Source organism: Crocodylus porosus, unplaced genomic scaffold (assembly GCF_001723895.1).
Source record: "Crocodylus porosus isolate Cpor-Errol unplaced genomic scaffold, CroPor_comp1, whole genome shotgun sequence".
NCBI lineage: Eukaryota > Metazoa > Chordata > Crocodylia > Crocodylidae > Crocodylus > Crocodylus porosus.
In genome coordinates this window covers 19845902-19871499 of record NW_017728948.1, presented here as the reverse complement: position 1 = coordinate 19871499, position 25598 = coordinate 19845902, and the positions used below count along the sequence as shown (strand labels likewise).

The 25598-nt window shown below is 42.8% G+C and overlaps 1 protein-coding gene and 1 long non-coding RNA gene across 4 annotated transcripts in view; one reads left to right on the top strand and one right to left on the bottom strand.

Annotated features, from left to right (window-relative positions):
• AFAP1 (actin filament associated protein 1) overlaps positions 1-25598 on the bottom strand; it is a 142384-nt gene that overhangs the window by 89080 nt on the left and 27706 nt on the right. For all 3 annotated transcript variants that reach the window (XM_019552881.1, XM_019552880.1, XM_019552882.1), the window contains exons 2-3: positions 22845-22973; positions 15241-15338 (exon numbers count right to left, since the gene is read on the bottom strand). In XM_019552881.1, the coding sequence (XP_019408426.1) occupies positions 15241-15338; positions 22845-22973 (227 nt within the window). The remainder of the gene's footprint in view (positions 1-15240; positions 15339-22844; positions 22974-25598) is intronic.
• LOC109322059 lies at positions 2185-25141 on the top strand. Its single transcript, XR_002104297.1, has 3 exons — positions 2185-2291; positions 25070-25081; positions 25131-25141. It is a non-coding gene; the product is annotated as an uncharacterized LOC109322059 (long non-coding RNA).

Genomic DNA, 25598 nt, shown 5'->3' with positions numbered 1-25598 from the left:
AAAAAATACCCCAGAAATTCAGAAACAAAAATGAGAAAAACAGAATCAAAACAGTGAATTCATGTTTCATTTAGGATTAATAATTAAAAATTGTTACACATCCACTTGGAGGTGTTACTCAGACAACAGGAAATATACAGATGAAAATACAGAATATACAGAAAATGGAGAAGAGACCTGTATATAGAAACAGTAAGAATAGATGTGTGCCCCAGAAGGCTTGAACTTTAGCCACAAGATTGATGTGCCTTAATTGGTTCTGGGAAATACCTTCATATAAATAACATAAAGATGATGAATTTGAATCACGATGCATATTAGGGCAGCGATCAGAGTTAATGCTGATTTATCATTTTAGCTGTGGTTGCTGATGGACTAGCACTTCCCACTATTTTTTTTTTACTTATAGGCTATTGATGAGCATGACAAGACAGGAGGAAATAGAATAAAACAATATAATAAGGTGGAGAAAAGAATAATAGGGCAACATAAATTAGATTATGACATTGTTCTCTGAAGGCCTGGGTTAAGGATCACAGAGTAAAGAATTCTCTTCAAAAACTTGCAGGAGAAGTTTGAACAGGATTTCCTAAGGTGGTAAGCATTGGCTTACTTCTGCTCCCATTGAAAACAAGTTATGCCACTGACATCACACAGAGCAGAATGACACCAATGATGAGCGCTTTTGAAAACATCACCTTTTCAAATTTAATTTAAAAGGAGAGAACAGTTGCTTCATTGTCCAGTTTGAGAAAGATATTTTATGGACAGGGACAGCCTGGCAGTAAGGAAGTAAACATGCAATTGCAAACATGATGAACACCATAAGAATGCAATATAACGGTCCATTATGTCAAAGACCGCCATAAGAGCCAATCAGATCAGAAAGGATGATAGGCAGTATCATTTGCTATGAGCCTTTGTGGAACAGTTTTAGTCCCCTGTCAATTCTAATTCACAGCCTGGCAAATGGCCAAACTATAGGAAAAAAGCATTTCAAGACCATTTACTCTTGTACTTTAGAGATAATTAAAGAGTTTTGAAAGAAGATTAAACGTACTATCATGAAAGTCCATTAAAAAAAAAAAATCAGAATTAGGTAGATGACTCAAACTAAAAGCATCTTCTCATACTAGATATAAAACATGAAATAAATAATTTCCAAAACAAATATCAGGGAAAAGAGAATGGCAAATAAATAATATTCTGCAAGATAATATAACCAGAACAAAGACCAGAAGCAGGTAGACACCATAAGCTATTTTTTGGCGTTACATATTTCAGCAAATATTTCTCCAGTTGAATTCTGGACCTAATCAGATAGCTCAATATATATCACTGTTTAACCAAGACCAAGGATTGAAGCAGAACATTTTCAAAGAACTGGCCAACACTATGATGCCATTGTTAATTTAGGACAGGTGTCGTTCAAACTTTACACAAAGCTGTGGTTTCTTCTAAACCTTGCATTGCCTGGGGCACTCAAAAAAGCTGCAAGAAACACCTTTTTGAAACGCCAATATTCATGATGCCACACCTAATACTGACAAAGATCACCCTGAGAGTAGTGACCCACAGGATGTCTAATCCTGAGCATTGCAACAAGTTGTGAAGTCAATGGAAAAGAAAGGGATAGGATTAAGATATTCTTACCACAAACTCTGCAATTTATTCACTTATTCTGCCTCACAGCATGAATAACTGGTTGGCATTGTCATACATTTTTGCATACAAGGCACACTGTTATATTGCAAGCTGGGTAGGACAGACTAATATTTTTTCATGCGTTTGTCAAGTGCCAGGGCACATTGTTAAATAATAAATACGTAACAGTTTCCTTGGAGTTCTTCACATGTACTTCCACGTATTTTCCTACATCATCGCAAATCTTGTTTTAAAAAGTATACCAGCTGCCAGTTAGAAACATTACCAGTTGAGATCTAACAATCAAGTAAAAACTAGTCCTGTATTTTTTGGTGAAGGATACAGTCAATTCAGCAATGTCATCTTTACATATCCTTACAATGTTCAGATTCCTTTATTTGAATACCCTATATCAGGGGTAGGAAACCCCTGGCATGCGTGCCAGAGTATGGCACGCAAAGGCATTTTGCTTGTCACGCACACCTCGGAGCAGATAGCAGGGAAGGGGCTGGGGCTGCGCTGCCACAAGGATTGGGCCCCTCATGGCTCCCCTGCCACCTGCCCTTGGCACGCCAACATCTTACAAATCGAGGTTGCGGGTGCTTTTGGCACGCTACCCAAAAATGTTGCTAACCCCTGCCCTATATGTCTGGAATATGTCTCCGGGTTCAGATAACAAAAGGCTGCAGGAACTGGCAACAGCACAACTGTGTACAGACTACAGTAGAGTATTGCATAAACCACACTGCCTATGGTAGGAGTGATGTTTCCTGAATTTGAAACATTTTCACTAGGGGCTGGCAACATCTTACAGGCTGCGGGCCAGAACAGCCTGGCTCTGGTCCAATGTGAGCTAAATGGCTCCAGCAGCACGTCAGTGGTGGGAGACTTCCCCATGCCCACACTGGAGCCAGGCAGCTAGGAGCTGCACCCATGCTGCCACTGCTTCCCTCAGGCTTCCTGCTCTTTGGCTATGATGTGGGCATAGCTTTGAGTCAGCTGCGCCAGGAGCCAGTATCTGCAAACTGTGTCCGCACTACCATTGCTTCTTCCCACCAGGACTCTTCCCTGCCATGGACAGGTCCCCACCAGCTGGAAGCAGTGCCCATCTGCAGCTGAGGGGGATACAAAGGAGCAGAAGAAGTGGCAGTTATACAAACACCATCTTCAGATTCCTGGACTTGGTAAAGCTCCTGGAGAGGTGGGGAGCTGGGAGAAGTGGCAGTAGCTCCCAGCTGCCAAGCCACAATGCAGGAGCAGGGAAAACTCCCCCATCACTGGTGTGTCACCAAAAACACTCAACCAAAGCTGGGAGCCTGGGAAGCAGCAGTAGTTGTACAGGCACAGCTTCATGCTGCCTGGCCCTCGCACAGATATGGGCAAAACCCTCTAGCTCTGTGGGCAAGATCCAGCTACAGGTTATATGTTGCCAACCATCTCTTTACACCATCTCTATTGTCAAACTTACCAAACAGCAGTTTTACCCAGATAACAACTGGCAAGGCAGAATAGCACCTTACAGACTAACCTGTTCAAGAGTTAGCCTGGAGAAGTTAGACTGTAAGATGCTATCCTTCCATGCCTTCAGCTTAACTTTAGGCTGCAGGCTAACTACCTCTCCCCACAAATAACAAACGATCACAACAGGACTGTAAGAGCAAATCTTACTCTTCTATGATAGGCTTTCCATTCTCTGAGCGTCCCAGACCCTCTTCTTTGAGCCTTCTCCGGTTTTGAACTCATCATTCTTGAATTCATCTTTCTTGAAGTGAGTCTTACTGAAGGAAGCACCAACAATGCATAAAGTTTTCCTCTCAGACCTTAGTCACATATAAGCACAGATAATAAAGGGAATAGAAACAATGAAATATTTTTAGTCAGTACAGAATCACAGAAGTCCTGGATAATTTGAGACTTGAGGAGGTTATTTGGTTCAAGGTCTTGCTCGCAACAAGATCATCCCTGTCCAAACTATCCAAGGACTTAAAAACCTTCACAATCTCTCTAGGTAATTTCTTCTAATACTTAGTCACTCCCTTAGAAAGTTATTTCTAATACCCATCTTAACATTTTTCTTGTTGTAATTTAAGGCTGTAGCTCAGTGGTTCTCAACTTTTTAAGGCTCAAGGAATCCTTCATTAGACTCAATGCACCTCTAAAAAAAATTCCAGTTCTTAAAATTTAACTTATTTTTGACTACAGAAAAACAGTAGAACAATTTTTTAGCTGCAAACAACTCAGGAAGACGCCAGCACATCAGAATGCTTTTAACATTCTGAATTCCTATTTGAAGTCTCAGGGTTCATCTTGTGAATCATATTTCACACCTAACAGTGCTAACATTGTGTGGTACCCCAAGTGCTGCAGAACTCTGGTTAAGAATCGCTGCCGGCATAGATGCAGAGGACAGTCAACCACCAGCTGTTTATACTTGAAGACTGTTATCACCTCCTCCCTGTTCCTAAATGTCTCTTCCCCAGACTAAAGATAGCCTCTATTTTTCCAACTTTTCTCATACATCATGTTTTCTAGGCTTCTGATAATTTGGTTGCTTTCTTCTGGGCACTTCCTAAATTTGCCCACATCTTTTTTTTAGAAACATTGTGCCCAAACCTGGACACAGTCCTCCAGGTGAAACCTCACTCTTACTGAAAAAAGTAGAAGACTCACTTCAAGAAAGATGAATTCATGAACGATGAGTTCAGAACTGGAGAGGCTCAAAGGAGAGGGTCTGGGATGATCAGAGAATGGAAAGTAGACAAGATTGCTCTCTCTGAGAATGTCCAGAGTAAGAATAACGGGAGAAAAGAACTACTGTATTTACCTAAATACAAGATGACTCTCCCACTCCCAATCAGCATAGAAAAAGAGCCCATTGTCTTTTAATCTCATACAAGGGAATCTCACTAAATACACCGTCTATCATAAAGCTGCTGCCAAAAGCAGCATGTGCTCAGTAATACAAATCAACTATGAAGTTCATTAAATACAGCCAACGCTGAGCATGTCTATAAAACCCTTTAAAAAATGAAAAAAGAGAGCAGTTGCTGCTTCCCCAGAAGGAAACAAGCACTGGGCCTGGAGGTACTGCAATAGCAGGCCAGCACTCGGACAGGCCAGAGCAAGCTCCAACACCCTCCCTTTGCACCAAAAATGCTGATGAGAACCGTTTTTCTCTTGTATGGGTCTTAAGAAAAAGAAAAAGAAAAGGGCAGATGTTCCCTCCGCAGAAAACTGGCACGGAGTCTGGAGGTACTGCAATACCAGGCTGGTACTGGGAAGGTCAGAACCAGCCCTGACGCTCTCCCCTTGGTGCCAAAAATGCTACATTTGATCTTAGCCAAAAGACCAAGGTGCTTACGGAAACCTGCCACAAGGATAGATTAGTATAGCTCGTCTGAATAATGGTAGTGTCCATTAAGCATAAATCACCTCATCACCAACACTTTTTCAAGTCACGGTAAGCCACAACATTGCATACATTTTGATTTCCTCTTCATTCTCATAACTGAGCTGCTCCTTTCTTTCCCATTTCCATTAATCACTGCATTTTCACCAGCCTTAAACTTCCAGCAAACATCACTAAACAGGGTCCCAAGCAGCTGACCCAGAATCCCTGTGTCATCCACTCTCTTAACCAGGCACATATGATTAGCATGGCTCTGTTCTCCCAGAGGTGAAGCTGGATCTTCACTGGAGTATGTTAGGATTCATGACAAGAATACCTGGTTCCAGTCAGGGGTTGAGGGCTTATTAGTACATGGCTCCTTTGTGAAGAGGTATCTGGGGTACACAGCCATACTGAGCAGTGCTGAGCTGCAGGGCCACCATGGCTTGAAATGCTATTGATTCTGGTGGGGCCCAGCCCAATAAACTACATGGTAAATCATGAGCCTTTTTGCTTTGTATGAACATCATGCACAGTTTGTACTACTGAAAAGTGTGTTTATAGAGTACCTGTGTTGTTTACTGTTTTCAGTTTTGCTCCTCACTTCCATGTGCTCAGGGAGAGGAGAGTCTGACAGTAAGGAGAGGGGAAAGGGACTGCAGGGTGAAAAAGCTGGGGGAAGCTGTGACAGTCAGGAGTTGTGCCTGCTTGAAGTGAAGTGCTTGCTGAGTGCCCTGTGATGGAGCAAGACCAGGTGTTTCCTGTTGTTTGTCTATGTTTTGCAAAATATATTATAGCTAAGAGGTTTAGTTAAAGTTTAAAGAAAACTGTTATGAGGCCTCGTAAGCAGTTAAGTAGTGGCGCAGCTAAAATTGACCTTATATGGTGCAACACAAATGCTTGTACTGCTATTGTACTTGCACTGGTCAGGCCACAGCTGGAGACCAGTTCCGGGCGCCGCACTTCAAGAGGGATGTGGACAGCATGGAGAGGGTCCAGAGGAGGGCCACCCTCATGATCAGGGGGCAGCAGGGCAGGCCCTACGAGGAGAGGCTACGGGACCTGAACCTGTTCAGCCTCCACAAGAGAAGGCTGAGGGGGGATCTGGTGGTCTGTTACAAACTAGTCAGAGGGGACCAGCAGGTACTGGGGGAGTCCCTGTTCCCCCGAGCACTGCCAGGAGTGACCAGGAATAACAGTCACAAGCTGGCAGAGGGTAGATTTAGGTTAGATATCAGGAGGCGCTACTTCACGGTCAAGGCGGCTAGGATCTGGAACCAACTTCCAAGAGAAGTGGTGCAGGCTCCTACCCTGGGGGTCTTTTAGAGCAGTCTAGATGTACACCTTGCTGGGGTTGTTTGACTCCAGTACTCTTTCCTGCCATGGCAGGTGGTCAGATTAGATGATCTACTCAGGTCCCTTCTGACCCTAGAAACTACGAAACTACTGTTAGCTATATAAGGAAATATGTAGGTATAAGATTGTGAGTAGCTGTAGACCAACAGCATAGCTTAGGTAGCTATAAATTTGCTGGCATGTCCAGGAATTGGCAGAAGGAAGATACAGTGTTGTAAAGGAAGCTGCTGACCATTTTCAAGATAGGCTGCTGACCTGGGTTTGGTGGGCTGGCAGTTCTCAAGGAGCCCCAGGGTCCTTCCCAGTACCCCCCTGGACAGCACAGATCAGAGATGCTTGACTTCGCTGAGCTTTATAGAGAGAGACTTGTCATACACTAGGCATCAGAGGGGACTGCCGATAAGTTGTTGACACGAGATATTACTGTCTGTTATTGTTGCCTTGTTTATACTACATGTAGATGTGTGTGTGTTAAATCAATAAACCTTTCTTACCTTTTCACTCCCAACCACTCTTTCAATCCCAAACCCTCCCGCTGGTGGCTGGGACAGGAAGCAGAGAGCAAAGAGCTACCTGATCTCTTCCCCTGCTCCCCACATCTTTATTTTCCCTGCTCTACTACTGGGAAGGGAACAAGTTCAAGGCAAACCTCCAATAATTAGATTCTATATCTTGGAAAATTATAACTAATTTATACATTTTTCATATATAGAATCTAATTATTGAGGGGTCAATCATAATCAGGGTCATCTTCTATTCAAGTAAATATGGTATTTAAGTAAAATAACAATGCTGCCAAAAGAACAAATAACACAACTTGCTTTAGGCTGGAAAGTACAAGGGTCCTAAGCATAAAGGGCATCATTAAATGTGCTCCAGGATTGGGGGGAGAGGGCATTTTAACTGCAGCAGCTCTTGGGAGTCGCTCTAATTAAAACACCCACAGCATCTCACATATCCAGCATCCCACCCTTCAAAATGGTGGCTGGAGGCACTTTAATTAAAGCTTGTTCAATGAGTTTTAGTTAAAGCACCCTGCTGCCATTTTGAAATGTGGGGATGCTGAATACACAAGACACCAAGGCTGCTGGAGCCTTCTAATTAGACTCGATTGATCGAGTTTTAATTGGAACACGCTGGAGAGCAGGTTTTGGGCACGTGTATAGGTTCCCTAGAGTATTAAGATTCAACTGCAGTTGTGAAGCCTAATAGTTTTAAAACTGGGCTTGATAAATTTGTGAAAGGGATTAACTGATGTGATTTCCTGCCACAGCAAGGAACTGAGTTAACGACCTATAAGGCCTATTCTAGTTCATTGCTGAAGACCTTATCCAAAGGCCTTTTACAATGAGATAATTATCCAGGCTTAAATCAAAGGTCTTTAGCCTGTAAACTTTTACCAAATTTATACAATTCAATCCTTTAACATTTTAAAATAGAGATTTAATTGAGAACATTTTTCAAATCCATTAGCTTTGGGACTCTCTGATTAAAAAGCAAAACCAGAAAAAATTAGAAATATTCAACTCTTAAAGACATCTTGAGATAAAATACAGAAATACAAGTTTATTTTTAATATTAAAGAATTTATTTTTCCTAAATCCTAAGACCTATCTGCACATTTCAAGAAACCTCATAAAACCGGTTTTTTTTTCTGTTCAAAAACTGATTCATGGAACTGAGGACATCTCACTTCAAAAAAATCTTTTGATTTTATTACGTATTTTCTTCTCCAAGGGCACGGTCTCTTTTTTGGTATTTTCTATAAAAGTCTGAGAGTATACCTACAAGATAGCCAGATGAAGGGAGATTGTTAAAACCCACAATAGGAAACACATTTAGATGGAACACTCCTACAGCGTGAGTGTGTAACGTATGTTGAGGAGTGAAGGGGGGGTAAAGGAAGAATTGACCTATTCCTTTGATTTATACCTACAGGGGGTCTGGCATATTGCTGAACACTTGTTGCAGTTAAATAATTACTAGATTGTCAGCATTCCAGGAAAAACAAAGAAATGTATCCAGTTTTGCTGCGAAATTCATGCAAAAATAGCAAACCATGCTTTTTGCATTTTGGTTGTTTTTGGACAGCATAGAGCATTATCTCTGAAATCACTGACAGTCAGATGTAACAGGACAAGCAAACGCATAGAGGTTATAAATGTACTGTCACTATCATGCTGTGGATAATTTATGCTAGCCTTCCTCAGGCACATTTGAGCAGCAGGACACACAGGATGTTATTTCATTGCTTTGCTGTAAAATGTATTTTTAAATCAGCTTGGGTGATACCACAGAGATGAGAGCTCAGGCATTAAACCAGAAGCAGCTGAGCAGAGAGCAGAGCATCAGCAACTTTTCTATTCCAAACTCATGAGTTAAGAGTTGGTGCTTGTCCATCCTTTAAACTCAAGAGCAGAGAGAGTAGTTGTGTCACTCTAAATCCAGGCAAAGGACAGGATAGATTTGCACCTTTGCAGATTAACTAAATCAGAGATGTATAGCATAATCTTTCAAAAGGCCAAGTTCACTTCATTAGATGCTGTGAAAGGACATACACAAAGCAGCCCAGCAAATAGAGAGATTTGAATGTAAAGGACAGAGAAGGGAGGAAGACAAGGGAGAGAGAGGAGGGGCAGCAGAACTGGAAGAGACAAACAAATAATATACCCACAGGGACAAAAAGGACATCAGTTCCAGAAAGAGAAGTCTGTGGCAGAACATTTTATTACCCCTGGGCAGTCCATCCCTGAGTTTAGCGTAGATGTTTTTAGACAACAAAACTTTAAAAACAAACTTGAACAGGAAACTGCAGAACATAAAATCATCCATGGATTGGATTGTGTTAAATATGGTCTAAACAGAGACTACAGATTCTTATCCCATTACCTGGATTAGTTTTGTGACCACTTTATCCCTACAGGTATGTTGCTTATTTGCTTTTCCCAAAACTTTCCCTCCTCCCTCCTCTCCCCACTTTCCCTGCATTTTGTATTCAAATCACGCTCTCTATTTGATATGCTGCTTCGTGCATGTCCTTTCACTCAACCTGATAAAGCTAGCTCAGGCTCATGAAAGCTTACGCTTTACCAGTCTGCAGCGTGCAAATCTACCCTGCCTTTCAACTCAAAACAGTATCACAGTGACATCTTCTACGGGATAGTTCATGCAGACTTAGAGACAGGGTAAACACTATGCCTGTGCAAAGCGGCAAGTATTCACTGTGGATTTGGATTCAGTCAATTTGGAGGACAGTGATTTGATTTGTAGATTCGAATCAGTGTCCCAAATCGATTCGGCTGAATCAGATTCAAAAGATTTGGCGCTACTTCAGAGATTTGGCCATAACATAAATTAAACAGGCAGCCAACACAGCTGCCTCCTGCTGGTAAGTCTGTTGGGGTTGGAAGAGGGGGAGGGAAAGGGCATGCGGGCGGTAGGGCTTAGGGCTGGGACTGGGACAAGTTGCCCAGCTGGAGTGGGGTGGGGGGACATTACTCAGGGAGGGGGGCAGAGGGGCACAGGAGGCAGGTGTGTTAGTGCTCAGAGCGGGGGCTCTGCCCTGCTGCTGCTTGCCCAGCTGCTGCGGGGGGGAGGGGGGAGCAGCTGCAGCTTGCTCTGGGTGGAAGGGGACAAGCGGCAGAGGGGTATAGCCCCCACTCCCAGTGCTGCTGCGCCCACATCAGTGCTGGGAGAGGGGACTCTGCCCTTCTACTGCTTGCCAGCCAGCGCGGAGGTTCAAATATTGTCTTGGGTTCAAATATTATCTTGATGTGCTAGGTAAGGAGTTTATTGTTCTTTTCTTTGTTCCGAGACCTCAATTGTACTGACCCCAGACCCATTTCTACCACTTCTACAAGACAATTTTGGTACTCATCAAAAGCAGACAATACACACAAGCACAGCGCACTATCGTAATGGGGATGGATGGCAACTACAGAAACACGTATCACAGACAACAAGCGAGGAGTACAGATCCACACAGGAGACTATATTTTGGTGTGTGACACTCTCACAATGCACCACAGCTGACTGCGGCCTTCCACCATACTGATCACATAAGAATGAATTTACCTCTCATATAACAAATTTTTGGTATAAAACCGGTCATCACATAAGAGCAAATTCCCACATACAGAACCTGCATAAAGCAAGGGAAACCTGTAGTAGGCTCCAGCTACTGCTTTGAAGAACACTGCATTTCTTCTCACCCATGTGGCCCTAAATGTAAAGGAAGGATGTCTGAAATGTTTTGAACTGAGAACTCTTTGAATGCCAACGACTTTCTGTGTCAATGAAACTTAATTTGATGTGCTGAAAATTAAATTTAAAAACAAAGCACACCCTAAAGAGTCTTTCCCAGTACTGCTGGGAACAAGAAGAATGAAGAAGCACAACAGCTTCATATTCAGCATGGAGATTTTCACTCTTTGCTCAAACTAAATACATGCATTTCAGCAACATAAGGGCTCCTGCCCAAGACAGGCTCCACAGCACTAAGTACTATTCAAAGGTTAGTAACAGGTAGCCTCTGCCCTTGGAGAGCTTACAAACTAAATAGTCATATTGCCCGTGACACTTCCTAACAGACCTCAATGTGGCACTTCAACTAGAAAAAAAGAACCAAGAAACAGCAGTACCTGCCGGTACCAGTAAACAGGACTGAGAAAAGGAACAGAAAAAAATTTACCTCTTTCATTATGGAAAAATAAAATCAGCTCAGTTCTCTGCCTTTCCTGAGCACATCAGCTCAAGATAGGCAGCATCTGCTTCAGAGAGCACAGCCCAAACTCCAGAGGAAGTATGAGCAGTACTACTGGTAGGACAGAGAAAAAAGCAATGTTCAATTTCCACTCTACGCAAGTGATAAAAGTATATAATAAAACAGCAACATACTGGAGAAAAGCCTTTGTTTGGAAAGAAAAAGCCAAAACTACATACAGTTCAATACAGCTAAAACAATGTTTATAAAGCCATGACTTCATTTATACTTTCCATCCCCTATCAAAATAATTTTAACCATTATTAATTGTCATATTGAATGTAATAGTTTGAATGCTTGTAATATATACCCATTAGCCAGTTTAGAAAAAAAGGCAAGGTTCATCTTTTATCTAGGGTCATTGCTTGTTTTTGCCTATGTGGTGAACGTCTTGATTTTGAATTTTATCTTTAGAGGCCTTGCAGCGAATCTGCTGAATGTCTTGGTTTTTGAATTTTATCTCTAGAGGCCTTTAACAAAGTTAACCTAAAAGTGACCCTTAGGCAAACATTCAGAGAGAGCGAAACCTAGGGACTTTTGGAAAGGGGTTGGCAAGAGGTCACAGCAGTGGTATGGAAAATTTCCCAAAGACGACCCAGGAAAGGAATCTGTTGGGTAAAAGATCGGAGCCCGAATTTGGGAGTAGTGACAGGTTTGGGTAAGAGGGATCCAAGATGGCAACTCACCCAATAAAAACTGTAACCTACAGTCCCAATTTGGAGGTAACCTCTCTTGCAGAACACTGAAGGAAGAATCGCAAGTCTAGGCCGGATCAGACTGATCACCTGAACCACCCTCTCCGTGAACAAGAGCTCCCATTCACGCTGAAGCTGCAGAGCGCCCAAGTGGGACCGAAGGAAGGGGGCTTGTTCCTATCACTGCTGAGACCAACCCTAAAACCATAACTAAAGAATGAAAGTATCTTTGGGGATCAGGTTTCTAGGAATTCTAGGATTGTAAGTATTCCATAAGAAATAACCTTTACTTGTAATTGTAGTTGTTTTTGTAATACTAATTCTTATAGCATTGTTTGGGAAGGAAGTGCGTTTAGAGCATTGTTTCTAATATATGTAGTTATTGTGTTTTTAATGTTTGTGGTTTTTCTTGAAGCTAAGCAGTGTTATATGCATAGGAAGGAATTTTAAAATAAAATTGTGTTGTATGAATTAAGTGTGCAATCATTGTGAAATTGTGCATCAACCAAATACTCCCCCAGCCAGGTGCATCAAATGACTCAGTAAATTGTGTGGGAACTTTCTCTATTCCATAACCCACTAAAGACATTAATCAGAATTAATAATGTAACGCTGGTTTCTCAGTTGAGAGGTAGCTGGCACATGGGACTGCCCTTGAGCTGTGTTCCCCCACCCAAAGCTATCTGCTTTCTACAGTCAAATACTGGGTACTCTAATTATCAGTTCAAAGGCAGAGGGATAAAATTCAGAGAGATGAGCCATACAAAATGCTACAATTTCACAGTACTCCTGGATCCTTAATTGAAGGCCTCAGATTCCTCAGGACTCAGTACACACACAACCTGATTTTCCAGGAAACTGAAGCATCCCATACACAAAAATGGCACTATTTTCATAGCCAGAATCACTTCTGTTTAGAGGCCTAACAGGGCAGTGCCAGCTGCCAGACTGCTGGCAGGGGTGGCGCAGCTGGTCTGTAGCAGCAGCAGCTGTTATGTTTGCACCCTCCATCTAAGTTCGTACCTGGGGCTGCTACCCTGATTGCCCCCCACTTTAGTTATACTACTGTTTCTGTTTAAGGCCACTTACTTTAGCTGGCTCTAACTTTAAGCAGTTCCTCACAATATCTTACAGCAATGCTTTTATTACTTCAGAATTTAAAAGAGCAGAGCTGCAAAACATGATTGACATACCAGTTTTCAAACCACATTCCATATTCAAACTACATACCAGTTTTATCCCTTACCAATTTTAACAGATGCTTAATCAGCTTCATCAGGATTAATAATATTTATATACTTTCATAAGAGAGAAGAAAACCAGGCAGATTACTTTTTAGTGACTGGAAGAACTCAGATGGCAATTTCTGAACTTTATTAAATGAAGCCTATTCAAATACCAGAGAGTGACAGAGTAAAAGTTATCTTGAATCTCTGGAGTCTGTACTGAAAGGCCGCATTTTCAAAACAATACACAGGCATTTTACATGTCATGTTCTTATTTTTCTTCAGTAATTCCTTGTTTTTATGCTATTTACTTCTCATACGAAAAAAATCATTTGCAAGCACTATAAAGCTTGGAATAAACGCACTAGTTTCAAATGCATATTAAATTTGTTCATTTTTTAATTAACTAATATCTATTGCAAAATGATGTACCTATCTGCAAAGAATATTCATATATATTTTAGCTGAGGATTGACAAACTTTATGTGCACATTCTTTGTATGGATGTTACTAACAAAATGTTCCTCTTCCAAGTGGTTAGAAAACCTATTAGAAAAAAATCCTAATATTTAAGGGCAAAAACCGAATGCTAGCTTACAGTGATATGAAAGAAACTATGACCAGGTCATTCAGGACTGCCCGCCTTAGGACTTTTTGTACCTTTTCCTACACCATCTGCTACCAGCACAGCCCATACAGAATACCAGACAAGGCAAATCATAAGCCCTTTACTGATTTTCCACAGTCACTGGCTGCTATTACTTTGCCAGGTGAGTAAACTTAAGTGTACTAAAACAACTTGGATAAGAGATAATTCAGGGAGAGACTGAAACAAAAGAGCTAGATTATCCAGCCTCACTTCCATATAAAAGAATACTGAAAACTACAGAATTTACTTGAATATAAAACAAGGATTTCCCCCCAGTCATCATGGGATTGGGTCGGGGGAGCCCCATACCTTATATCTGCATACAAAGTGGAGGGAGGGAGGAAGCAAGCAGCAGCTGCTGCCTGAGTCTGGGTCAGTCAGACCCACAGCAGCCTCTTTAACCCCCCACCACCTGCCTTCCCCTCTGCAGCTTCTGCCTTCCTGCCTACTTACCGTCCAGGCACAGCTCCACTCTGGCTGCAGCTTGGGTCTTTCCCCGGCATGGAGCACATGGGAATTCTTTCCCTTGCCCAGGTGATCAGCAGCACGACACTGCTGCATGGCCAGGCAAGCTTTCCACGTGCTGTGCTCCAAGCTATTTGATAGTAAATGGAGGGTGGGGGGGAGCAGGGGAAGGCTGTAGGGTGCTGGGGGTGCAAGTGGTGGGGGTGGGTGGACAGAAAGGCTACAGGAGGAAGAAGTGGGCAGGGCAGAGGGCAAGGGGGCCACCCGACCCCCTCCCCAGCTGCTGTTTTTCCTGCTGTAGCAGTGCAGGGTGGGTAAGATTCAAGACAGCCCTCCAGTATTTAGATTCTATAACTGAAAAATGATAACAAATTGATAGATTTTCCATAGAGAGAGTATAATTATTGGGAGGGCAGATCAACATATATTCAGGGCCATTTTATATTCATGTAAATACAGTACCTTGCAAGCTCCACCTCCCATACATTTCTACACTATAAAACTAGATTTTAGCGAGCACTCAAACTTTTCTGAAACAATACACAAATATAAATTGGTAACAAATAAGAAAAAGAAAAAAAAGCATTATTTAACTGTCAAAACAAGTCTTTTCAAATGCTGTTCTCATAATATGCTTGTACTCTTCAGAATTATTGCCAAGTGAATAACTAAGAAAGATTAAAACTTGCTTATTAGATTACTTTTCAACAAGACAGCTGTTACCAACTGGAGGATTTTAAAAGCAGATCTCAGTCAAGGATTATATTTTCTAGAGGCATCTCTGTAATTTTCATTTATTTTTTAGGGAATTTCCTGAACTATGGAATGACCTTTGCTGAACAAGTCTTTAGAAAAAGAAACTTTATTTTTTCCTGCAAGACAAAATCAGTTGAAGGTTTTAGACCTTTATTTTGTTAATTATATATTACAGAAAGGAAGTTGTGTCACATGACATTCTCTGCCTTGCTCAGAGCAACTTTCCTTTAATTATGTTAGAAGTTATTACAACAGTAGTAAAGAAATATTTTCTAATTATTAGTTACAATAACACTCACCAGCCATTGCTGAGGTATCTCTGGCAGAGGCATCTGAGGAGGGGCAGGTAAGCTATTGGAGACTTCTTGTTTTTGTACATGTTCTTTTATTTCAAAACCTAAAGAGGAGAAATACGTTTCACTTAAAAACAGTAATCACTAAAATGCTAAAATGGGATGCTGTTCTACCATATCTATCTAATGGGCACTCAATCCATCCATAATTAAGTTCAAAGTACTTCTGAACATCATTTATAAGTAAAACGGAACATTTTAACCTATATTACACCGATATAAAATGGAATATTTTTGGCATCCAAACTTAACCAGTGCAAATCAGAGATTTTTCTACCTTAAAAATGGCAGAGCAGTGACTAATTAGTGCAATCTTAAATGTCCAGACTACAACCTTTCTTCTCAAACTTATTGCCAGATCTTAATTCACTTTCAAAGCGCTGTTAAATGTGTTGCCAACACAATAGTTATACACTGATGGTTCACACTTCTAATTAAACAGAATAAATATATACACACAAGAAACTTCCTATAAAAAACAAAGCTAATCTGGTTCGGCCAGATACAAAACTGCTTGGCAAGAAGAACTGTGCTCAGATCAGGCACCTGGAAACTACACCTGGACTGCCACTGCTTGCGCTCCCTTCCCCCAGCTGCAGTGGGGGCACCACTTCCAGCTGGTGGTCCAGGGCTCCATAGCTAGGAGCTGTGTTGCAGGGGCAGAGATTAGAGAAGCAGCAATAGCATGAATGCTGCTTCCAGCTGCCCCAGCTCAGCTGCCCACTGGCTGGAGGCTGTGCCCATGATCCAGCTGGAGAGCATGGGACTAGAAGCAATTCCTTTATGAGGATTATAGATTTGAAAAGCCCTCACAGGAACACATTTTCTTTAGTGTAACTACCCCTGAAAAAAAGGAAAGTATTAACCTCTGACTGTTGGTCATAAAGAGGTAACAACTGGCTGGTTCTGGGATTCTAAGGTGGGAATCCCAGTCAAAACTCGAGCACGTCATAGAAACACGGTATAGTTCATCAAAAAAAAATCAGATGGGGAGATTAGGGTGCATTGTGTTGGCATACATTCAATCAATGCAGTTGCAGCCTGCTTAGTGTTTACCCCTTGGGCTGAATTTTGTTCCTAGCATTTTGTTTACTTTTTAAATATATATTTACACAGCCAAATGGACATCATTTGGCCAAAGCCATACGATTCTCAAAAGTGTAATCAATGATGAAATGTTTCCTGTCATAACAACTTAGTCCCACTGGGTGTGAAGTAATGGAAAGGAAAAACAAAGCCAATAAAGTAAACTGACGAGGTGCCAGAGATTCCTCTTTCTTCTTAAAAATCTAGTTTAGAGATTTTTCTTGGGAAATATTCCAAAATAATGTATTTTGAAAAATGTTACAGCTGAGCTGTGACTCTTTATGGGGAACAACTGTATGTTAAATTTTTTTATCCATATCTGTTTGTTCTGTTTTAATGGTAACAAGAAAGGGATTTCTTACTAAGAAAAAGAATCAAAATTAGTCATACTGAATATATAAACCTAGATTTCCTCAAGTTTTTCATACTTTTCTGTTTGACAGTAGCCAAACTGTATGCCCTAATAACCCACCATTTATTCCAGGGGTCTCAAAGATATGGACCACGGTACTGCCTGCAGGCCTTGGGTCGCTGCCTGCCACATATAGCTTGTGGGGCATGGAGCCGGACCAAGGCACATATTGCATGCGGGGCCAGTTCAGGACATGTGATGCATGTGATGCCCAAGTCAGGTTGGCCCTGCGTGCTGGATCTGGGACCGGTCCAGATTGGCCCCTCAGACCAGTCCCCTGTGCTGTGTGCAGTGTGCCAGGCTGAGACTGGCAGAGATGGATTAATGTACAGGCCCACAGGGCTCGGGCCAGGAGGCTCCTGCGTGCTTGGGTTTCCGTGGCGAACAGTGGGTTTTCCCTTGCAGGCAGGCAGCATTTTAGCCTGCAAGGGGTCCTGTTTGGGGCTGCCCAGATCGAGATGCAGGGGGCGCTGTGTGCATGTGTATGGCCATACATACACACATGGCCAGGAAGACAGCCAGGCAGTATGAAGAGCAGCTATCTGCAGGTAAGTCTATGCAGGGGAAGGAGGGTTGGGGGGGAGAGGGGCAGATCAAGGCCCCCATGGTGAGGGGGGGAGTGGGAAGCACAGGGGCTGGGGTGCTGCTCTGCCAGAGTGCTGCATGGAATCTGGGGCTGGGGCTGGGAGTGGGACAGAGGCACAGGTGGCTCATCCAGAGGGTGCATCCCCATCACTGTGTGCACCCCCCAAGGATGGCATGAGGGGTATGTGCTCCCCCAGATTTGTGCATGAGGCAGATGCAGGCTGCTCACTGCAGACTTGGGGCTCTCTGCTTTGCTGCCTTTGCCCTGGGAGCCCTGTGCCAGCCATGCACCCCTGCCCACTTGGCAGCAGTGGCAAGTGTACCTACTGCTGCTGCGCAGTCAGGAGGCACGTGGCCAGTGTGGGACCCCAAGGGGAAAAGCAGCAGAGCAGAGAGCCCTAAACCCACAGCCAGCAGCCCACATACACCTTCACCCTGCTCAGCTCCACTCCAGCTGTGGCGGAGGGAGGTGGGGATGGGGAGCAGGAAGGATAGGCGGGCACGTGCCACCCCACCGCCAGCACAGCCAGGTCCATTCAGCCTCCCTTGGGGGCACGGAGGCCTGCCCCACCCTAAGCAGCAGCAGCACCAGGAGGGTGAAAGTGAAGTCTCGGTTTCATAAAGTGAAACAAACAGTGTTGACTGAATTTTTGTTTGGAACCTCCAGTTTGTTCAAACCAAGAAGCAGGGAAATCGAAAGGGGAATTTATATATATATAGTTTACCACATTCATAGATTCATAGATTGTTAGGGGCTGGAAGGGACCTTGTGGATCATCGGACCCAGTCCCCCTCCAGTAGGCAAGAAAAGACAACTGAGGTCAAGTGACGCCAGTGAGGTGACTGCCCCGTCTCCTCTTGAAGACTTCCAGGGTAGGTGACTGGCACCACCTCTGGAGGGAGTTTATTCCACACTCTGGACACCCTGTGAAGGATTTTTTCCTGGTATTAAGCCTGAACTGGCCTTCCAGGAGTTTGTATCCATTGCTCCTGGCCTTTCTAAGGGGTGCCCTAGTGAACAGCTGTTTACTGAGTTCTTGGCGGGGGGTGTTTATTTATTATATATAAATATTTAGCTAAAATTAGCTAAAAGAAAGTTACAGTTTATGTGTTTCAGGGAAGTGCTACTATCACCCCTCAAAAAATCTTCATAAATGTCTACACCTTTAAAAAAAAATACACTTTTTTCTGTTTATTTCCAGAACTTCTAGAATATCCAGCCAGTTCCCATTTTCCACATAATTACTGACCAACTATCCTTAAATTTACCTATGGTTTGCTTCAGTTATGGAAATAAACTGTTGATTTTTCAGATGTCTAAGATTTAAAGTGTAATAAAGATTTTGAAGTGTAGTTCTGCCAGGCCATTGATATAATTTAATAAGTGGCTCACACCGTCCTCACAGATCTGCACAGGCTAGGTACAACACTATTTTAATGACCACAAATATAATGATTGCTGTGTTTGGTTATATAGCTTTATTTTACTGCATTGAACATAAACAAACAAAACAACAGTTTGGTGGGGAATTTAATGTTGAACTTTTAACAGCCAGTCTTCACCTGGGCCATCATTCCAATGATTAATTACCCTAACCAGTAAGAATTTGTGCTTTATTTCTAAATTGACTTGGTCTATTTTCAATTTCCATCCACAGCATCTTTAACAAGCTCCTGGAACCTCTCACTGTAAAACAATTTCAGTCCTTCAGTCATTCCTGAGGCTCTTCTCTGAATTGTTCAAAATTTGTCAACAAATTTCTTGAATTCTGGGCATCTTTCCATTCCTTCTATTGAAGCTGACACACAAAATAAAAGGAGTGCAAGGGTTCTGGGACCAGCAGGAAAACAAGCAGAGAGAGAGCACGAAAGTGAATATGAGTCTATACCTATAGCCCCCTGATGAAGGCACTTTTATCAGACAAGCAAGTCCCAGGTTTTAGTCCCGTCTCCCAGGACTGTTTATAATTTATATTTGCATTTATCCTAGATGGTCATTAGTTCATAACCAGAAAGAACCTCGGTAGCAAGGTGGTGCTACTGAAGCTCAGTATCAACAAGTTAATTACCATCTCCAGTTCATACCGGCTGTCAGTGATCATCAATTCAATTGCTATTTTTTCAAACAAGTTCCTCCCACTTAGGAGGAGCTCCCTTTAAATGTAAGAACATCTCAATTATCGTCCTTCAGATCTCTCCCTAAGATTGCCCTTGGCCATAAACTTGACAACAATAAGACTGCCTACCATACTAACCAGTAGCGTCTGACTTTTTCTTTGAGCTGCCCTGTCTACTGACCTGTTAGCTCTTGTCTGAGATAATAAGCTCTTTAGGTCAGGACTGACTCCTTGCTTCATAGATTCATGGATGCTAGGATTGGAAGGGACTTCAGTGGATCATTGAGTCCGACCCCCTGCCCGTGGCAGAAAAAAGTGCTCTGGTCATGTGATCCCAGCCAGGTGCTTATCCAGTCTCTTCTTGAAGACCCCCAAGGTAAGGGACAGCACCATCTCCGTTGGAAGCCCATTCCAGATTCTGGCAATCCTAAACACGAAGAAGTTTTCTGATGTCCAACCTAAATCTACTCTCTATCAGCTTGTGGCCGTTGTTCCTGGTTATTCCAAGGGGTGCTCTGGTACACAGAGCATTTCCTATTCCCTGCTGCCCCCCATTTCCAACCCCCCTGGTGAATTTGTATACTGCCACAAGATCCCCCCCGCTTCAGCCTTCTCTTGCAGAGGCTGAAAAGGTCCAGGTCCCTCTGCCTTTCCTCATAGGGCTTTCCCTGCAGGCTTCCAATCATACAAGTGGCCCTCCTCTGGACCCTCTCAGAGTTGTTCACATTCCTCTTGAATTGCGTCCTGACTAGTACTGCATAGAGGGGAAATATTACCTCTCTGGACCTATTTGTGATGCACCTACCAATGCATGACAAGTGCGGTTAGCTCTGCTAATTACTTCATCACATTGTCAATCCATATTCATCTTGGAGTCTACAACAACTTTGAGATCTCTTTCTGCCACTATGCTGCTGAGAAGGTCATCCCCCAGCCTATAGGTGTGACGGTGATTCCCTCTCCCTAGGTGCAGCACCTTGCACTTGTCCTTGTTGAACTGCATCCCATTGCCCTCTGTCCACTTTTCTAACCTGTCCAGGTCCACCTGGATTTGGTTGCTTCGCATCAGTGTGTTTACCCCATAGTTTTCTGTCATCTGCAAATTTGGACAGAGTGCTTTCCACACCCTCATCCAGGTTGCTGATGAAGATATTGAGCAGCACTGGCCCAAGGACCAAAGCTTGGGGGACTCCACTGTCCACTCTTTTAAGGTAGATACCAATTCGTCCACTATCATTCCCTAAGTACAACCCTTAAGCCAATTTGCCATCCACATGACTGTGTAATTGTCTATGGCACAGCCATTCAATTTGTTTACAAGAACAGGATGGGATACCATGTCGAAGGCTTTCTTAAAGTCCAAGTAGGTGACATCTACCTCGACTCCTGCATCTAAGAATTTAGTGACCTGGTCATAGAAAGAAACAGATCCACCTGCTATGAACCCGTGCTTGTTGCCCTTCAGCATTATGTTACCCACTGGACTCCTACAAATGTGATCCTTGATAATTTTTTCCAAGGGTTTTCCCAAGGATAGAGGTAAGACTAACTGGTCTATAGTTACCCGGCTCCTCCTTCCTCCCTTCTTGAAAATAGGGACCACACTGGCCCTTTTCCAGTCCTCTGGGACCTCACCTGAGTACCACGAGTGCTCAAACCACCATGCCAGTTGCTCTGCTATGACACTGGCTAATTCTTTCGGCATCCTTGGATGTAGCTCTTCCAGTCCCACCAACTTAAATACATCCACAAACAACACTAGGTCAGTGCTGACAGTAGGTGGGCTGATGTTCCTCCTGCTTCTATCTGTAATGCATTTGGGAGCTTTGTCTAGATCTGCTGGTTCATGACTGGAAGCCATATGAAGCACAATAGTAGTCAACATGGCACTAACTGTAAGAGTTGTATAGTAGAACAAATAACGTTTTTTTTCAGCATCTAAAGTTAGAAAGTCACTTGTATATATTTGATGTGATGAATAATGCTTAATATTCATTCAATATTATAATCTGTGGCTCTTTCTGAAATAAAGCTACGCAGCTGATTTCCTAAGCCCGTAGCCAATACTTCATTGTTTGAGACTAATTAACTGCATTCGTTAGTCTGATCAACAGTCAATTGGATTTTCATCCTTTTTCAGGAGCATAACTATGCTGGCTTCCAGGCAAAATTAGGCAATCTTCTTGTTCAAGACAGACTGAACATTTGAAATAAGCAAGGCATCAGAAGATGTATAGACCTTGCTGCTAAAGGTGACCAGCCCTGGACATTTGCCATTTGGGAGGTTCCCTATATTTTGAACTTCCTTTGCTGATATCCCATCTTCGGATTTCACCTCTTCTATATTTTTAACTAGTCTTTAGCATAGTTGAAGTCTCCAAAAGTGTACTGCAATGGAGTCTCCAAAAATAAATGCATTGTTTTTGTACAATTTTAATATATTTATCTCTTTATGATCTGTTTATGTCCTTCTATTCCAGCTGCAAGAATAATGACTAGGGCATGAATGAAAGGACACAAATTAAAAATGATGTAACCACTGCATTTTAGCTATAATGTGCAATGACTGACGGAGTAAGGAATGTAACATGTACTACTGTTCAACAAGAGTAGATTTCTTGACTTACAAAAGAGCCTAATAATTTGACACACTGATTGTTGCATATGGGCTTTCTGAAAATATCAGGGTCAAAGTTAAGTTGGTGAAGTTATTTTAAATGGGGTGCTGACACGAAAGATTTATTTAAGTGGCAACATTTAAAAAAAAATCCAACAACACCATTACTCAAAATTCCTTTCTGGTTCCCTTTTGTTTTCCTCCCCAACATTTCCTGTGGGGGAGAGGGAGATGGGGCAACATTAGCCTTGCAGAGAGTACCATGAAAAATATCACTGAGATTGGCTTGTTTCTAGGTAAAGCAAGGTGGAGGAGATCTGGAAAGCCAAAAAATGTATAATGGCAGCAGGCTGCTGTCAATGCTCCATAATGTAATACTACTTTTCAACATTACCACTAATTGCAGGCACAGCCACAAATGAAATAAAGTAACTGCTAAATTCACAGATCACAAAACACGCTAGTTGGCACCATGTAAAGTAAAATGAATTTGTGGTTAGATTATGTTTATATTCATAGGGTGGAACATATGTTCAGTAGGCTAGGTCCTGCCCATTATCCCATTTTATTGTTTAACATAAGGAAAACACTTAGCAAAGTTACATTTAGTTTTTCCTTGTTTGTCTATGTTTGCTTCAATTTGGCTTCTGGGGGGAAAGGAAAAAAAAACCTTGTCTCGTTGAGCACAAGCTAATTCTTCCCATTCTGCAAGCAACAAGTCTCCAGCACTGACCTTTTGATGACTGTATCCTCAGGAGAATGTTAGTTATTACTGCCTTTTTCTCTCTGACAGTGGATGTTAGATATTCATGGTCCAAAAGTTCAAGAAACAGACGCAGCTCAACTATTAACTCTTCCATGGCTGAAAAACAAGAAAAATTAAACTTTGTAAACATGAAGGGCAGACTTACTCCTCTTGCATTTAAACTGCTGTCTGGTTTTTTGCATGTTTAATCCTGTCTATATTAAATTTACCTGGAAACATACTGCATCCATCAATCAGACAAATTAGTGAGTACTCATACATTTGTAGCCATCAGCACAGAATGATTATGTATGTATATAAGAGAACATCCACTCTCATTTCTCTCTCACACTTTCTGTCCTCTGTTCCCTTGTACCGTTCATGCATTTTTCATTAAACGGGCATTGGATGCAATGCATAAACAATGCTAGGAGCAGGGGGGTCCCCAAACTCAGGATTATTCTCCACAAGGAGAACCTACCTCATAAATAATAGTCATACTTTCTCTTGCTTGCTCTCTTCCTGGCACATTCATGTTTCATTTTTGGTTGTCCAGTGGGCCAGCTTCAAAGAGCATGCAATCAATCCTACCTAGCAATCACCTAGTGATTACAGGGCACTTCTGTGAAAAAGTGGAGATGTGGGTTGAAACCCTGTTAGGATAAGTGGGATATAAAACACAGATCTCCCATTTTCTAGTTAAGTGCCCTAATCACAAAAATACTGGGCAAAAGGTGGGCAGGTCCCCTTCCCGTTCCAGGCACGCAAGCTGGTTTGTCTAGATGTCTACCTCTGAGCAAGCCATGTCCTGACATAATGGAAATCATCTTCCTGCCAAGTTAGATACAGGAGTTCACCCATTCCCCCATTCCTAACATTTCCTATTGGCTGCCTGCAGGCAAGTTTTGTCCCATATTTATGTTCCTTTGAGGTATATGAGGCTACCCACCGCCAGAAAGAGGAAGCCATGCAAATCCCGAGTGGAACAGATTTCTTCTCCTGAAGCAGGACATGTGTTTTTGGAACACTATTATGCATTTTAAGGTGACTGTGTAACATGCATAACATTTGAAAATGAAAAAAAAATGAAAACCAATTACTACTAATGGATATTTTGTAAACTAGCTCAATATTTATTCTGCGATTGACAGCACCTTTTACTTTAATTACTTTTGCTTCCATCTCAATGTTATACATGCAAAAATAAAACCCAGAACTTTACACTAGTGATGGCTTTACTTTTAATTTTTTTAAACTAACTGAACTGTACTGTTTGTGTGATAGAAGAAATCTGATTTAGACTGTCACCTTACCTATCCATATGATTTTCATCCTCTTGCCCTTGCATACAACCTGTCTCTGTTGTCAGTATCTTTTGCTACTCCCTACTGGAGCTGTGCAAAGCTTCAGGTACTGATTCGATTCGGAGATCTGGCCTGATTCAGTGGCTGAATCTCTAAATTTGAATTGAATCAGGAGACCAATAAAGAGGTCTGAATCGATTCGAAAAATACTCGGAGAGCTTCGGAGATTCAGGCAGCCCCGCTTACCACCACAGGGAGCTGAACCCGGACCCGGACTCCATGCTGGTAAGTAGGGAGTAGAGTGGGGCTGGGGAAATGGGGAGGGGCCATGGTGGGGGCTGGTGAGTGGGGGCTTTTTTTTTTTAATTTATTTTTTGAACAGCAGAGGATGGGGGCTCACGACAGAGCTCCCCATGCAGCACGGAGCAGTGGGGGACAGCAGGTATCACCTCCCCTTCTCCACCCCACAATCCCCCAGCAGCAGCTGGGGAGTCTCAAGCTTTTTTTTTTTTTATTTTTTAAGAGCCAGGAGTTAGAGCTGGGTGGGGCAGCCATTGACGGGGCTGGGACAGCATGTGTGGGATGGGGCCTGTTTGATTTGGAGATATGGCCATTTGGTGGTGGCCAAATCTTCGAATCAGATCTGGACAAATCAATTCGGGACAGCAATTGTGGGGAGAAGCGGGAACGCTAGAAGGAAGGAATAGGCTACAATTGGACCTAGACAGGTTACAGAGGTGGGCAGATGAGAATAGGATGGGTTTCAACACTGACAAATACAAGGTGATGCACATGGGGAGGAAGAACCAGCACCATACCTACAGGTTAGGGAACTCCCTTCTCATCAGTGCAGAGGCAGAAAAGGATCTTGGAGTCATTATTGAGGCCAATATGAAAATGGGCTGACAGTGTGGGCACGCGGTCAGGAAAGCCAACTGTACCTTGTCATGCATCCACAAATGCACCTCAGGCAGGTCCAAGGTCTTTGAAAAAATTATCAAGGGCCACATTTGTGAGAGCCCTGCAGGGGAAATGATGTTGAGGCACAACCAGCATGGGTTCGTGCAAGGCCAATCCTGCCTGATTAACCTGGTCACTTTCTATGACCAGGTAACAAAGAGCTTAGATGGGAAGGAGGATGTTGATGTCATCTTCTTGGACTTCCAGAAGGCCTTCGACACAGCCTCCAACCCAATTCTGGTGGGCAAGCTGAGGGACTGCGGCACTGACAAATGCATGGTCACATGGGTGGCAAACCAGAGGGTGGTGGTGGACAGGTCGATGTCGACCTGGGAGGGTGTGGGCAGCAGAGTCCCCCGGGGCTCAGTCCTTGGGCCAGTGCTGTTCAATATCTTCATTAGTGACCTGGACAAGGGTGTGGAGAGCACCCTGTTCAAGTTCGCAGATGACACCAAGCTGTGGGGTAAAGTGAATACAC